Source organism: Schistocerca gregaria, chromosome 4 (assembly GCF_023897955.1).
Source record: "Schistocerca gregaria isolate iqSchGreg1 chromosome 4, iqSchGreg1.2, whole genome shotgun sequence".
NCBI lineage: Eukaryota > Metazoa > Arthropoda > Insecta > Orthoptera > Acrididae > Schistocerca > Schistocerca gregaria.
Genome location: NC_064923.1, coordinates 567,565,117 through 567,581,253, shown reverse-complemented (window position 1 = coordinate 567,581,253; position 16,137 = coordinate 567,565,117). Strand labels below are relative to the sequence as shown.

At 42.3% G+C, this 16,137-nt stretch overlaps 1 protein-coding gene and 1 non-coding gene across 5 annotated transcripts in view; both read right to left on the bottom strand.

Annotated features, from left to right (window-relative positions):
• LOC126266695 (synaptic vesicle membrane protein VAT-1 homolog) overlaps positions 1-16,137 on the bottom strand; it is a 53,434-nt gene that overhangs the window by 4,466 nt on the left and 32,831 nt on the right. For all 4 annotated transcript variants that reach the window (XM_049971135.1, XM_049971133.1, XM_049971134.1 and 1 more), the window contains one exon: positions 5,719-5,976. In XM_049971135.1, coding sequence (XP_049827092.1) covers positions 5,719-5,976 — 258 coding nt within the window. The remainder of the gene's footprint in view (positions 1-5,718; positions 5,977-16,137) is intronic.
• Trnas-cga (transfer RNA serine (anticodon CGA)) lies at positions 13,320-13,394 on the bottom strand. The gene has a single exon. It is a non-coding gene; the product is annotated as a tRNA-Ser (tRNA).

Below are 16,137 nucleotides of genomic sequence, written 5' to 3'. Positions count from 1 at the left end.
TCGATATGTGATATTACACATAACTGAATGACTGTGGAATTATTACTCAGAATTGTAGGAATTGCTTCCCATTACAAACAAAATATGTAAAGACAAACATTTACTTCACATACATGGAAACAAGCTTTCTTCACTACACACAAAATCTGAATTCTGCTTGCTTCCGTAGTACACTGGTCAGAAGCGGTGACAAACGATCGTGAACAGGTCAAACAACAGTTTGCACACCCGGATAAGTAACAAATCCATATGTTAACGCTCTACCCACCTTCCTCAGTCAGATAGTAGCGGCGGCAGTGTGTGTTGGACAGTCCGGAAATGTACTTTGTTTAAAAAATGTTTAGTAATAATATGTTTTGAGGAAATGTATTGAGCAACTGATATTATATGTTAAAGGAATAATGGTAAAATTAAACTTTTAAGGTAATCCAATTTCTTTTATTTCTTGCCGTGTAGCTTCTTATTGTTAGAACAATGAATATGACTGAAGTCTGCTGTAGAAATTTTATAATCCAACAGATGGTCTTTTAGTTTAAAGAATTGTCAAGGACGGCAGTTATTAATAAAAAAATTTGCTAACTTGTCTAGGCGTGAGAAGATGAAATGCTGTATTGTTGTCATAGCGCAATGAAGCGTAGTTAAAGTCTGTTCCGATATATCAGTCGTTAACATTAGTTCCCATTTTTCATTTTTACTTTCATGACTGTGTGCACACTCCCACTGCACATGGCGAGTTGTGTATTGAGAAACATTTATGAAAACTGGTAAGATACCATCGTGCATTGCATATTGCAAGTATGTCAAATGAAATTTGATTTTTGACAGGTGTGTCGTTATTCCTAATAGCAACAAGTTGCAGAGCAGACAAGCCTTCCGTGCACAAAGGTAGACCAATAAATTTTATTACTAATGAACTCCATGTAGGGCACAGTGATTGTCAGTGTTTATCGAGGGACTTATACCAGTAGATTTCAGTGAAGTACTGCCTTGTGAATTTTCAAGTAGTTTTATCAAAGACAGAAGCGTTAATTTTTATGTTAATTTTCTGTGTAATTACAGTAATAGTTCTGATACAGTGATTATATGCAAGGCCAACACTGTAATCCGAGTTACCTTGTTTTGCCGTCAGACGACATAGGCCTATATACATTTCAAAGGTGAGCAGAAAAAAATAAGAAGGAAACGAGGGGGGGGAGAAGGAAACGAGAGGGGGAGAAGGAAACGAGAGGGGGGGGAGAGAGAGAGAGAGAGAGAGAGAGAGAGAGAGAGAGAGGACAAGAAAGAAAAGAGGACAAACAAAGGTAAGAGAGAAAAGAGGACAAACAAAGGTAAGAGAGAAAAGAGGACAAACAAAGGTAAGAGAGAAAAGAGGACAAACAAAGGTAAGAGAGAAAAGAGGACAAAGAAAGAAAAAAAGGACAAAGAAAGAAAAAAAGGACAAAGAAAGAAAAAAGGGCAAAAAAAGAAAAAAAGGGCAAAAAAAAGAAAAAAAGGGCAAAAAAAAGAAAAAAGGGCAAAAAAAAGAAAAAAAGGGCAAAAAAAGAAAAAAAGGGCAAAAAAAGAAAAAAAGGGCAATAAAAGAAAAAAAGGACAAAAAAGAAAAAAAGGACAAAAAAGAAAAAAAGGACAAAAAAGAAAAAAAGGACAAAAAAGAAAAAAAGGACAAAAAAGAAAAAAAGGACAAAAAGAAAAAGACAAAGAAAGAAAAAAAGGACAAAAAGAAAAAAAGGACAAAAAGAAAAAAAAGGACAAAAAGAAAAAAAAGGACAAAAAGAAAAAAAAGGACAAAAAGAAAAAAAAGGACAAAAAGAAAAAAAAGGACAAAAAGAAAAAAAAGGACAAAAAGAAAAAAAAGGACAAAAAGAAAAAAAGGACAAAAAGAAAAAAAGGACAAAAAGAAAAAAAGGACAAAAAGAAAAAAAGGACAAAAAGAAAAAAAGGACAAAGAAAGAAAAAAAGGACAAAAAGAAAAAAAGACAAAGAAAGAAAAAAGACAAAGAAAGAAAAAAGACAAAGAAAGAAAAAAGACAAAGAAAGAAAAAAGACAAAGAAAGAAAAAAGACAAAGAAAGAAAAAAGACAAAGAAAGAAAAAAGACAAAGAAAGAAAAAAGACAAAGAAAGGAAAAAGACAAAGAAAGAAAAAAGACAAAGAAAGAAAAAAGACAAAGAAAGAAAAAAGACAAAGAAAGAAAAAAGACAAAGAAAGAAAAAAGACAAAGAAAGAAAAAAGACAAAGAAAGAAAAAAGACAAAGAAAGAAAAAAGACAAAGAAAGAAAAAAGACAAAGAAAGAAAAAAGACAAAGAAAGAAAAAAGACAAAGAAAGAAAAAAGACAAAGAAAGAAAAAAGACAAAGAAAGAAAAAAGACAAAGAAAGAAAAAAGACAAAGAAAGAAAAAAGACAAAGAAAGAAAAAAGACAAAGAAAGAAAAAAGACAAAGAAAGAAAAAAGACAAAGAAAGAAAAAAGACAAAGAAAGAAAAAAGACAAAGAAAGAAAAAAGACAAAGAAAGAAAAAAGACAAAGAAAGAAAAAAGACAAAGAAAGAAAAAAGACAAAGAAAGAAAGAAAAAAGACAAAGAAAGAAAGAAAAAAGACAAAGAAAGAAAGAAAAAAGACAAAGAAAGAAAGAAAAAAGACAAAGAAAGAAAGAAAAAAGACAAAGAAAGAAAGAAAAAAGACAAAGAAAGAAAGAAAAAAGACAAAGAAAGAAAAAAGACAAAGAAAGAAAAAAGACAAAGAAAGAAAAAAGATAAAGAAAGAAAAAAGACAAAGAAAGAAAAAAGACAAAGAAAGAAAAAAGACAAAGAAAGAAAAAAGACAAAGAAAGAAAAAAGGACAACGAAAAACAGGGATTGCTTTCTCACAGACGAATTGTTTGATGTGCCGGCTAATCTGTAATTTTGTTTCGTGTAGCTGAGCTCCAAATATTTCTGTTCTAAATTAAATGTAAGCCTTTTTCCCTGCACCGAAATTTATATAATTCGATATCTAAATAAAATTTCATGGAGAGAGAGAGAGAGAACTATCATCATGAAGAAAAGTAAAGACTTATCACCGTTTAAAGGAAACGCCTACAGCAGATTTATGAATTTAATTATTTGGGCTTTCAGTACATTGGAATAAAAATTTAGGTGAAGCGCCAGGGACAACAGGTAGGCTGTTTAATGCGGTAAGATGGAACAACAAAGAGACGGCGTAACGCCAAAATTCGATGCAATCCGCCAAGGACTCTTCTACAATACGAACTACATCTCTCAGTAGAATTTGCAGCCTACGCCATTAGTATTTATTGTATGTACTCCATTCTCTGTATTCCCTTACAGTTTTATTTTCTGCCCATAGGATCCTCCAGTATCACGGAAGCTTTTGTCCGTCCCCAGTAGCTGAGTGGTCAGCGCGACAGACTTAATCCTAAGCGCCCGGGTTCGATTCCCGGTTGGGTCGGAGATTTTCTCCGCTCATGGACTGGGTTTTGGTGGCGATGAAGACAATCATCATCATCATCATCATCATCATCATCATCATCATCATCATCATCATCATCATCATCATCATCATCATCCCATCGACGCGTAAATTGCCGAAGTGGCGTCAAAACGAAACACTTGCACCAGGCAAGCTTTCTACCAGACGGGAGGCACTCGTCACACGCCCCTATTATTATTATTATTATTATTATTTATTATTATTATTATTATTATTATTATTATTATTATTATTAAAGCTATTCGTTGGCGTTTTAAAATATGCGCTATTAACGTGTCTGTTCTTGTCAGAATATTCCTGATGTTAATTTCTTCGTCAATCCTCTGAAGAAGATGCTCTGCTCTTAGCCCATGGGGATTTCAACCAGCCTCCTCCACAATACGGGTCCCTCGGTAAAATGATAATGGAGAGTAGTTTAATGACAGCAAACATTTCTGACGGAAACAAATTAGGAAATTACACGCTGAAAGTTTTAGGGGAGGTTTGACAATGTCTTGCACCAGTGTTGTACGAGGGGGTGTTCAACAAGTAATGCAACGCAATTTTATCCTCAGCCAATTTCGACTGAAAGATGCGGAATTTCTGGGACATTGTGAAGATCTTCCCGCTTCAGCCCCTATAGCTTCATGAAGTTCTGAGAAGTGACTGCGCCATTCGTAGCCTTCAAAATGGTGTCTGTAACAGAGGTGCGTTCCAAACAAAGAGCTGCCATTGAATTTCTTTTGGCGTGAACCACAGCAACGCAGTCATTCGTATGATCTTGCAAAATATCTACGAAGACTTGGCAGCGAACAAAAGCACTGTAGGTCGCAAGGCGAGGCGTCGGTCATAATCTCAACAAGGCTGTGTAAACCTGTTCTATCGCCCGCGTGGCGGCCGGCCGGCCGCACACAGCTGACTGCTGTGATGCTGGAAGGTTCGGACAAACTCATTCGATTGACGAATCGGAATCAAACATATCGCTGCTCAACTGCACGTATCTGTTGGTAGTGCTGACACGTTCGTTCACCACTTTATGTGCTCAAAGGAGTATGCACACTGGGTTCCTGGTCACCTAACTGAAGACGAAGAGGATTTAAGGACCATCTGTGTGGAACTGCTGGAGCATTACGAGGCTTATCATGACAATTTTTTGTCAAACATCGTAACAGGCGATGAAGTATGGGTCCGTTACTTCGAATAGGCAACAATACTGCCTTCCTCCGAACAAGTAGTTCAGAGCCACTGAATTTCAGCGTGTTCGTCGCTTCAAAAATGCGTACGAACTTCATGGAAACCTAAGGCCTAACAAGTCTGTGCAGCTGGGACCAGCTCGCAAAACTTCATTGGACTGTCCCTCAAACACCTTACAGCTCCGATATTACTCTTTTCATTAGTTTGGCCCAATGAAGGATGCACTCCGCGGGAAGCAGCATGAGGTTATTGAAGAAGCAAAACGTTAGCCCCGACGTCGATCAGACCAGTCCATACGGGCGCACGAGCCCTCCCAGTAATAATGTGTAAGACTTTCGCATTTAACAGAGATTATATTCCGGAACAGGATTTGGTAGCCAAAAGGGTGGGGAGTAATATGGTGTATTAGAATCATAAAAAAATTTCTTTCAGAAAAAAATGTCATTACTTACTGAACCCCCACATAATATGCAAACCTGTGACAGCAAGGAAAGGTTTATCTGTTTACTTATCGGTCTGTTTATTTTGTAGCGAACAGTCTTAATTTTAAGTATTTGGAAGTCTTATTAGAAAGTACATAAAAGAAGTTAATAGCTTTGGGAATCAACTACAAGAGTTGAGATTTGGATGGGTGGATCAGATCAGTAAATGTGCCGAATTTTGGAAAAATATACGTTGTTACAGTTTTGTCAGTAACAGGGAGTAGCTGATGGGACAAATCTTGAGGCATCAATAAGCAATTATTTCCGCAATGAAGCTAAGTATAGCGATAATGTAAAAATAATAGAGGGAGATCAGTGATTGTCTAAAGTAATCAGACAAACCGATGCTGGTTGTAGTCATAATGCCGAGGCGAAGAGCTTGCACAGGGATAACTAACATAGAAAGCTAAATGAAATAAGTGTTGGGAATGAAAACTACGAAGTCAATGGTGTCAAATTCATTTATCATATTTGCAAAAATTTTAACAAGAGGTATAATTAATTATCTGAATTTAGAATTATCTGATTTCTAATTCTGAAGTGGGGATTACAGCTATTCAGGTACTTTACTTACCTATGTTTATTAATCTTCCACAAGGTTTTAGGAATTTCAAACACTTTTCCATGTCTCTTCCGCCGTTACTGTTTATGATAATATCGGCGCCATCAGGATATTCTTTGGAGATCTTGTCAAAATACTTTTCCTTGTGGTGGAAAATTCGATTCACTCCGAGAGCTAATGCTCTTTTATGTTTGGACTCTGAAGCTGTCCCTAAGACTGTGACATTTGGAACAGTCCGGGCTAACTGGATAACAGATGTGCCGACGCCACCTGCAATTAACATTCTGTAGGAATACCAGACAACAATCTGAACAATAACGAACCAGACGAACAGGTATACCTATGTTAGGATACCAAGGGTATAAAAAACAGTAATTTCAACAAACAGCACAAATTTCAAAATACGATGGATGACCCACACTAACGGCAGGAAAGAGATACCGAATGATTCACCATTAGCTGAGTAAGTTGTAAAACAAAACTGTACACTTTCGAAAATAGATCGTTGATTATTAGCTGCACCATTTACAAATATATTGTGCGTCTTACTCAGAATACAATATTTCATATAATCCGCGGTAAGAAATATGAAAGTTTTCTTTTTGGAATCTATGGAGTCCATGTGAGACATGCTGAAGTAATGTGAGTGTCCGATCGAAAATACGAAACACTATTACATTAATATAATATAGCCAACGGTTCTAAGACATGTTTCGCTGCGCATGCACAAATATCATTCGAATCCCTTTGAGAATCAATTTTCAAGTAGGAGGTGTAACGGGCGACGAACGCATTTATATGTTAAGAATATGAGTCAGACAGGAAGCCTGTCCGGATGGCCGAGAGGCTTAACGTAATCGATGTAGAGTGTTTGAGCATAAAGGTTGGAGTCCCAGTCCTGCAAAAACCATCTTCCGCCATAGCAATACCGGAAAGCCCTGTGAGCGGCTGGAAATCATGGTTTCCCACCTTCCTGTATTTCAGAAGACGTGCTAAATGTTTGATAGCTACGAGACGATCGTGAAGTTTTAATGCAAATGACGGTTACAGATATTGCAGATCGCGCGCTATCTGCATCTACGATACTCTGCAAACGACATTTAAGTGCTTGGAAGAGGGTTCATCGAACCATCTTCACAATTTTCTATTATTCCAAACTCGTATACGGCGCGGCAAGAACGAACACCTGTATCTTTCCGTACGAACTCTGATTTCCATTATTTTATAGTGGCGATCGTTTCTTTGTGTAGGACGGTGTCAACAAAATGTTTTCGTATTGAGTGGATAAAGTTGGTGATTGGAAATTCGTGAGAAGATTCCGTTGCAACGAAAAACGTCTTTCTTTTAATGATATCCAGCCCAATTCCTGTATCATTTCAGCGACTCCCTCATATTTCGCGATAATACAAAACGTGGTGCTGCCCTTCCTTGAACTTTTTCGATGTACTCCGTCAGTCCTACCTGGTAAGGATCCCACACAGCCAGCGCAGCACTGTCCCGAAAGGGGACGGACAAGTGTCGTGTAGGCAGTCTCCTTAGTAGATCTGTTATATTTTCTAACTGTTCTGCCAACAAAACACAGTCTTTGGTTAGTCTTCCCCCCAGAACATTTTCCATGTGTTCCTTCCAATTTAAGTTGTTCGTAATTGTAATTCCTAGATATTTAATGAATTTACGGCCTTTAGATTTGACTTATCGTGTAACCGAAGTTTAACGAATTCCTTGTAGCACTCATATGGATGATCTGACACTTTTCGTTATTTAGGTATAACTAACAATTTTTCGCACCATTTAGGTATCTTTTCTAAATCGTTTTACAATTTCTTTTGATCTTCTAATGACTTTATTAGTCGATAAACGACAGCGTCATCTACAAACAACCTACGACATCTCCTCAGATTGTCCCCCAAATCCTTTATATAGATAAGAAACAGCAAAGGACCTGTAACACTACCTTGGGAAACGCCAGAAATCACCTCTGTTTACTCGTTGACTTTCCTTCAGTTATTACGAGCTGTGTCCTGTGACACGAGGTCACAAATTCAGTCACATAACACACGATGTTCCACACGCAGGCAAATTTCACTTCAAGCCGCTTGTGTGGTACGGTGTCAAGAGCCTTCCGGAAATCCAGAAATACGGAATCGATCTGAAATCCCTTGTCAGTAGCGCTCAATATTTCATGTGAACAAAGAGCTAGCCGTGGTGCACAAGAAAACACATTTCAGCCAGTCACTATTCTCTTCATTCGTGACATATTTAGCAAACAATAAGCGTTTTGCCATAAAGAAACAAGCTCTCCGAGCTAGAAGTAAACTCTTAAACTTGTGCTTACTTTCATACTGTACATCTGACGATTTAAACTAACAGAAGCTGATCAAATCATTGCGTGCAATTACATCAATAGAGTATTCTTCATAAAATTTGATGCAGTGATAAGTGGGCGTATCCATAGTCACAGATTCTTTTAACATTGTATACTACACTCCTGGAAATGGGAAAAAGAACACATTGACACCGGTGTGTCAGACCCACCATACTTGCTCCGGACACTGCGAGAGGGCTGTACAAGCAATGATCACACGCACGGCACAGCGGACACACCAGGAACCGCGGTGTTGGCCGTCGAATGGCGCTAGCTGCGCAGCATTTGTGCACCGCCGCCGTCAGTGTCAGCCAGTTTGCCGTGGCATACGGAGCTCCATCGCAGTCTAACACTGGTAGCATGCCGCGACAGCGTGGACGTGAACCGTATGTGCAGTTGACGGACTTTGAGCGAGGGCGTATAGTGGGCATGCGGGAGGCCGGGTGGACGTACCGCCGAATTGCTCAACACGTGGGGCGTGAGGTCTCCACAGTACATCGATGTTGTCGCCAGTGGTCGGCGGAAGGTGCACGTGCCCATCGACCTGGGACCGGACCTCAGCGACGCACGGATGCACGCCAAGACCGTAGGATCCTACGCAGTGCCGTAGGGGACCGCACCGCCACTTCCCAGCAAATTAGGGACACTGTTGCTCCTGGGGTATCGGCGAGGACCATTCGCAACCGTCTCCATGAAGCTGGGCTACGGTCCCGCACACCGTTAGGCCGTCTTCCGCTCACGTCGCAACATCGTGCAGCCCGCCTCCAATGGTGTCGCGACAGGCGTGGATGGAGGGACGAATGGAGACGCGTCGTGTTCAGCGATGAGAGTCGCTTCTGCCTTGGTGCCAATGATGGTCGTATGCGTGTTTGGCGCCGTGCAGGTGAGCGCGACAATCAGGACTGCATACGACCGAAGCACACAGGGCCAACACCCGGCATCGTGGTGTGGGGAGCGATCTCCTACACTGGCCGTACACCTCTGGTGATCGTCGAGGGGACACTGAATAGTGCACGGTACATCCAAACCGTCATCGAACCCATCGTTCTACCATTCCTTGACCGGCAAGAGAACTTGCTGTTCCAACAGGACAAAGCACGTCCGCATGTATCCCGTGCCACCCAACGTGCTCTAGAAGGTGTAAGTCAACTACCCTGGCCAGCAAGATCTCCGGATCTGTCCCCCATTGAGCATGTTTGGGACTGGATGAAGCATCGCGGTCTGCACGTCCAGCACGAACGCTGGTCCAACTGAGGCGCCAGGTGGAAATGGCATGGCAAGCCGTTCCACAGGACTACATCCAGCATCTCTACGATCGTCTCCATGGGAGAATAGCAGCCTGCATTGCTGCGAAAGGTGGATATACACTGTACTAGTGCTGACATTGTGCATGCTCTGTTGCCTGTATCTATGTGCCTATGTGCCTGTGGTTCTGTCAGTGTGATCATGTGATGTATCTGACCCCAGGAATGTGTCAAAGTTTCCCCTTCCTGGGACAATGAATTCACGGTGTTCTTATTTCAATTTCCAGGAGTGTATTAAGTGCCACGTGTTATTGGCGTACTCAGTTTTCACATTCTAGGAAGTACTTCCCATTTAGATTGTACCAGTTTTAAATTTCATTCTTGCACTCTGTATTTCTCACGAAAATACACATCTGGAAAAAATTTGTAATCACCTTAACATGTTTTCAATTCAGTCAAGATTTATTATTGCAACAGTGCATTTGGAACACCTGGTGTGATTACATTTGCAGAGCAATGGTGCAAGCAGTTCTGAGTACTGCGAACAGATCCATGTTGAAACACCCACATTAAAACGTGGTGAAGCGTCCAAGGGCGGCAATGTAGGCGCTGACTCCAGCACACAGTCGACCGTACAGATGATGAACACTGTCCTCGGATGCATCATGCCACCCTCGCTCGACCCGTCCACGTAGTTCTGTGAGAGTAGTTTGACAAATCGCACCAGTCACTTCTCGTCCTATCACATCCCACACGTGCTCGAGTGGAGACAAGTTGGGAGATCGTGGTGGCCAGGGAAGCTGCAGCACGTCTTACAGAGACCGTTGATTTTAACGGTGTGCGGGTGAGCATTATCCTGTTGGAAGTTTTCATCGCTCAAGACCACGGCGCGCTATTCCGCCTTCCATTTGATACTCCGACGGCGCCAGTCTAGCCGTCCTCAGGTGTGAGGATGTCCATGTCATCGTAAGTAGGCCGTTTAGGTTCTTATGTTGGTAGCGCCACGTAGTGCTCTGTATGAAAATCGCTGACTGCGCTGTGTGCAGTCAGTGGCTGGTCGGACTCATTGTTGGAATATTCGCTAGTGTAGTGTTGGGCAGTTGGATGATAACAGCGCGTAGCGTTGTGCAGTTGGAGGTGAGCCGCCAGCAGTGGTTGATGTGGAGAGACACAGATGCCAGGATTCTGAGAGGTTACTGTAAGCGGACGATCTGGACGTGTGTCCATCAGAAAAAGGAAATTTGTTTGACTGGATATCAGAAAATTATGGACTTTTCGACGCTATTAACGTAAATACATTGCTCGTTCTGTATCAAAATCTCATTTGGTAACTATGCCTATCAGTAGTTAGTGCCCTCAGTAATTAGAATCTTTTATTTAGCTGGCAGTAATGGCGCTCGCTGTATTGCAGTAGTTCGAGTAACCACGAGTTTTTTGAGGTAAGTGATTCACGAAAGGTGTAGGTTATTGTTAGTCAGGGCCATTCTTTTGTAGGGATTACTGAAATTCAAATTGCGTTGCCCTAAAAAATTTTGTGTGTCAGTTAAGTGATGATCAGAATAAGTAAACAAAACAGTATGTTTAGTTTTAGTCAGCTGTTTCTGTATCAAATAATGTAAGATTTTTGTCCAGCTATGTCGTTCATAATTTTTCTGAGTGGACGTTTCAATACCAGTGTCGTTGCACAACTGCCGCAGCGCGTCCAAGTTGGGTGGTAATTCTCCGAAAAGATCTTTTCCTCCACTGGGAAGGCAACAAGTTGAACTCTGTCAAACTCGCTCAGTTGGCTGTGGGGAGCGCGAGTCGCATGGTTGTCTGGTTGCTTGCTTCACACGTCCGTACCATAATTAGCCTTCTTCCTATGAGGATTCACTATTGAAACGTAGACACAGATGCCGCTCTGATAGCTGCGTCACTACGGTATCTATTGGCGGACGACATGAAATCATTGTCAGTACATCTACAATCCCCACGTGGCATGTGCCGCCATCGGATCAAAGTCGGCGTCGTAAGTTCACCTGTACTTGTGTTTGCTCCGGCTAAGTATAAAAATAATTTACTGTCTTTGGCATGGCAGTGAAAGAATTACATACCCTGAGGCTCGAAAAACCTTGTACCGAATTGATTAAGGCAGTATTTCTCCATCTTTGCAACCTAGGAAAGTAGCGATTTTGCATATTATGGAATCGATAGTTCTTTGGTAGAGTTCTGGAGGTATGTGGCACCATTACACCAGGTGATTACTCACAGGTCACACTATTACCATGAATTACAGGCTAGTGGTTTGCGGGTGCGAAACAGGTCGCAGATGAGTTTGTTCAAGTAAAGATCTGGAAAATTTGGTACCCAAGACGTTCACGTGGGTTCAGTATCATGCTGTTCAAGGCAGTTAATCAGGATTCTGACCTGGCGACAAGGACAGTTTCCATACTGGAAAATGCCATCACCATCGGAAAAAATACCTTGCATGAAATGAAGCTGGCGGTCCGCAATAATGTCTGTGGTATCTTGAAAACTACAGTTTTGACTTGTGTTACTTAACTAGTTAGTTTTACGATGCAAACAGTTTAATAGTTATAAATATATAATTCTAAGTCATCCTCGAAAATTTGTTTTGTCCACTACATATTTCGCTGGTTAACCATTACCACCACCATCAGCAAGACGACACCTACGCTGTTGGCTTTAGTGAAAAGCACTGGTGATTTTGTGCAGCAGACTGTGACGCAAGCACGGTGTTATGATTTGCACTGCTGATAACTGGGCACTTACAGATGTGATGTAGCATACATTTTAGAGACTTTAGAGGTAGTAGTATTTGTTCCTCATTCTGCTGCTCAAAATGTCGCTGTTTAGTAAAGGAGTTAGTTTTTCCGCTAAATAAATTTAAAACCAAACAGCTTACATAGCAGTCATTGCAGACCAAGAGAGTGATTAAGGTAAATCTACACCCAACGGTTCCTGTTCCAGTCGCGTGTGGTTCGCGGGAAGTACGACTGCCGGAAAGCCTCCGTGCGCTCTCGAATCTCTCTAATTTTACACTCATGATCTCCTAGGGAGGTATAAGTAGGGGGAAGCAATATATTCGATACCTCATTCAGAAACGCACCCTCTCGTAACCTGGACAGCAAGCAACACCGCGATGCAGAGCGCCTCTCTTGCAGAGTCTACCACTTGAGTTTGTTTAACATCTCCGTAACGCTATCACGCTTACCAAATAACCCTGTCACGAAACGCGCCCGTCAACCCGACCTGGTACGGATACCTCACTGATGAGCAATACTCAAGTATAGGTCGAACGAGTGCCCTGTAAGCCACCTCCCTTGTTGGTGGACTACATTTTCTAAGGACTCTCCCAATGAATCTCAACCTGGTACCCGCCTTACCAACAATTTTATATTATCATTCCACTTCAAATCGTTCCAGACGCATACTTCCAGATATTTTACAGAAGTAACTGCTACCAGTGTTTGTCCCGCTATCATATAATCATACAATAAAGGATCCATCTTTCTATGTATTCGCAATACGTTACATTTGTCTATAATAAGGGTCAGTTGCCACTCCCTGCACCAAGTGCCTGTCCGCTGCAGATCTTCCTGCATTTCGCTGTAATTTTCTAATGCTACAACTTCTCTGTATACTATAGCATCATCCGCGAAAAGCCGCATGGAACTTCCGACACTATCTACTAGGTCATTTATATGTACTGTGAAAAGTAATGGTCCCATAACACTCCCCTGTGGCACGTCAGAGGTTACTTTGTACACGTCTCTCCATTGAGAACAACATGCTGTGTTCTGTTAACTAAAAACTCAATCCAGCCACACAGCTGGTCTGATAATCCGTAGGCTCTTACTTTGTTTATCAGGCGGCAGTGCGGACTGTATCGAACGCCTTCCGGAAGTCAAGGAAAATGGCATCTACCTGGTAGCCTGTCTAATATATTCTGGGTCTCGTGAACAAATAAAGCGAGTTGGAACTTCCTAGCAGATTGAAACTGTGTGCCCGACCGAGACTCGAACTCGGGACCTTTGCCTTTCGCGGGCAAGTGCTCTACCAACTGAGCTACCGAAGCACGACTCACGTCCGGTACTCACAGCTTAACTTCTGCCAGTATCTCGTCTCCTACCTTCCAAACTTTACAGAAGCTCTTCTGCGAACCTTGCACAACTAGCACTCCTGAAAGAAAGGATATAGCGGAGACATGGCTTAGCCACAGCCTGGGGGATGTTTCCAGAATGAGACGAGAATGAGACGAGATTCTGGCAGAAGTAAAGCTGTGAGTACCGGGCGTGAGTCGTGCTTCGGTAGCTCAGTTGGTAAAGCACTTGCCCGCGAAAGGCAAAGGTCCCGAGTTCGAGTCTCGGTCGGGCACACAGTTTTAATCTGCCAGGAAGTTTCATATCAGCGCACACTCCGCTGCAGAGTGAAAATCTCATTCTGAAAGCGAGTTGGGTCTCACACGATGAATTTCCGGAATCTATGTTGATTCCTACAGAGTAGATTCTGGGTTTCAAGAAACGACATGACACCCGAGCAAAAAACATGTTCTAAAATTCTACAACAGATCGACGTCAGAGATACAGGTCTATAGCTTTGCACATCTGCTCGACGACCCTTGTGAAAGACTGGGGCTACCTGTGCTCTTTCCCAATCATTTGGAACCTTCCGTTCCTCCAGAGACTTGCGGAACACGGCTGTTGAAGGTACGTATACATATAACTGAAATGGGACATTGCGCATGACAAGGATCAGTAACCACACACGACCCGGGGGCCGCTGCTGTTCACGTGCGAAGCACACGGAAACCATCGCCATTCACGCCACTGAAGCTTTGGGAGTAACATGGCTGGCTATACTTACCGCGAAATGGCTGAGATGTACATGTCTTACGGCGGGGCCAACTTCTATGGACGAGAAACCATGCAAAATATCCCTACAGAAAGGAGCCGTGCCTCCCATTATTCGCCAGCCCGTATCGCCGCTTATACGAAACCAGCTCGTCCATGTGCAGAAGCCAACGAACAACACGAACAGTTGCGACGGATGAAAGCGATCTCTAAAGGATGCAGAGCACTATCACCAAGTACCCGATGTATCTCGCGCTACTAATATCCACCAACCCTCCGTCTGTCACATTGTGCACGACCAAGGACTGCATCCGTTTCATTTACAACGCGTCCAGGCACTTCAGACGGGATACTACAGCAAGCGCATGTGATCTGGGCGGCGGTTTCTGCAGGAAAGTTCAAAGCGAGTGTTCTCTTCACCAATGAGGCTGCGTTCTCACCAGACGGTGTAAAGAACGTTCACGGGCTGCGTTTGTGGGCGGATGTGAGGCCACATCTACACGTACGCACGCCTCACAACGCAAATTTACCCGCAACAGGCGGGTTGGCATTGTCGGATAATGTTTAATTGTGACTTACATTCTCCCGGAACGACCTGGTGGTCGCTGATATTTCCTGTCCTGCGAGAGATTCTGCCAGACATGCTGAAAGATTTTCCCGTGCCTATTCGTCACCGCATTCGATTCCAGCACGACGGACTCCCCGAGCGATTCAGCGGACAGGTGATGACATCTGCAAGCAACCTTTCGTGGTAGCTGGATTGGTCGCGGTGAGCCAGTCGCGTAACTAATTAAATTATTTCTCTACGTTGTATCCATTCAACTTACAAACTTCTGTGTTTTTTTATTTAAACATACTCCATTGTAACTTTTTGTAATACGAAGTTGTCGCGCGGTGGTGGTTGTGTTGGAAGAGAGAAGGTGGTAACTATGCTGGCACATAGCCTACTCTACGCGAATAGCACCAAGAAGGTAGCCTAACTTCACGTTCACATTCGACGGACAAATCACCAACAGTTCAAAAATGGCTGAGCACTACCAGACTTAACCGCCGAGGTCATCAGGCCCCTAGAACTTAGAACTACTTAAACCTAACTAACCTAAGGACAACACACACATCCAAGCCCGAGGCAGGATTCGAACCTGCGACCGTAGCGGTCGCGCTGTTCCAGACTGTAGCGCCTAGAACCGCTCGGCCACTTCGGCTGGCTACCATCAACAGTGTCACATGTCCATGCCTCATGACAATGACGCGAAGTCTGGTGATCAGTACTTCCACGTCTCCCTCCCCTTGCCGGCCAAATACTGACAGTGAGAAATTTTCTACCACCAGAATTCGAACACGCTTACCGCAAGGTCGAGCGCCACGCACAAACGTGCGTTAGCGATCTCGGCCGCAGAAGCCTGCAAATTCCTATGTAACAAAGTAGTGAAACTTTTTACATATACATCCAAAAGGCACTAAAATTTTTAACGTCTCTATTAAAATTTCTGTGACTAAGGAGATATTAGAGTAATGGATGCCATATATCGTATAATTCCCAGTGTTCTGTGTGTTTCTTTGATATATGTTTTTGTCCCGTTAATCAAGTGAAAAGTTTAAGCTAGCAATGCAGCTGTCTGAGTTACATGTTGCTACACGTGTTTCTTGCATTTAGTTTTGAGTTCAAAATTTAAGTAATTCTGCAGATTACGTACTCTTAACGCGTTTTTCCACGCAACAATCCATTTTCGTTACAAGATATCTGATATCCATTCTGAAGTTCTGTGTTTCTGTCATTGATCAAAATTTCAGTAGCTTGTATCTTACCCTTCCTTGTGTTCTTTTACTTCGCCAGGGCGAACGACGGCCCTGTGATTCAGTACTAACAATGTTATGCAAACAACAACTACTATTATTATTATTAAAATTAACAAAACGGAATACCTCAATAATGATCCAGATGGCATACATAGAGGGAGAGGAAATT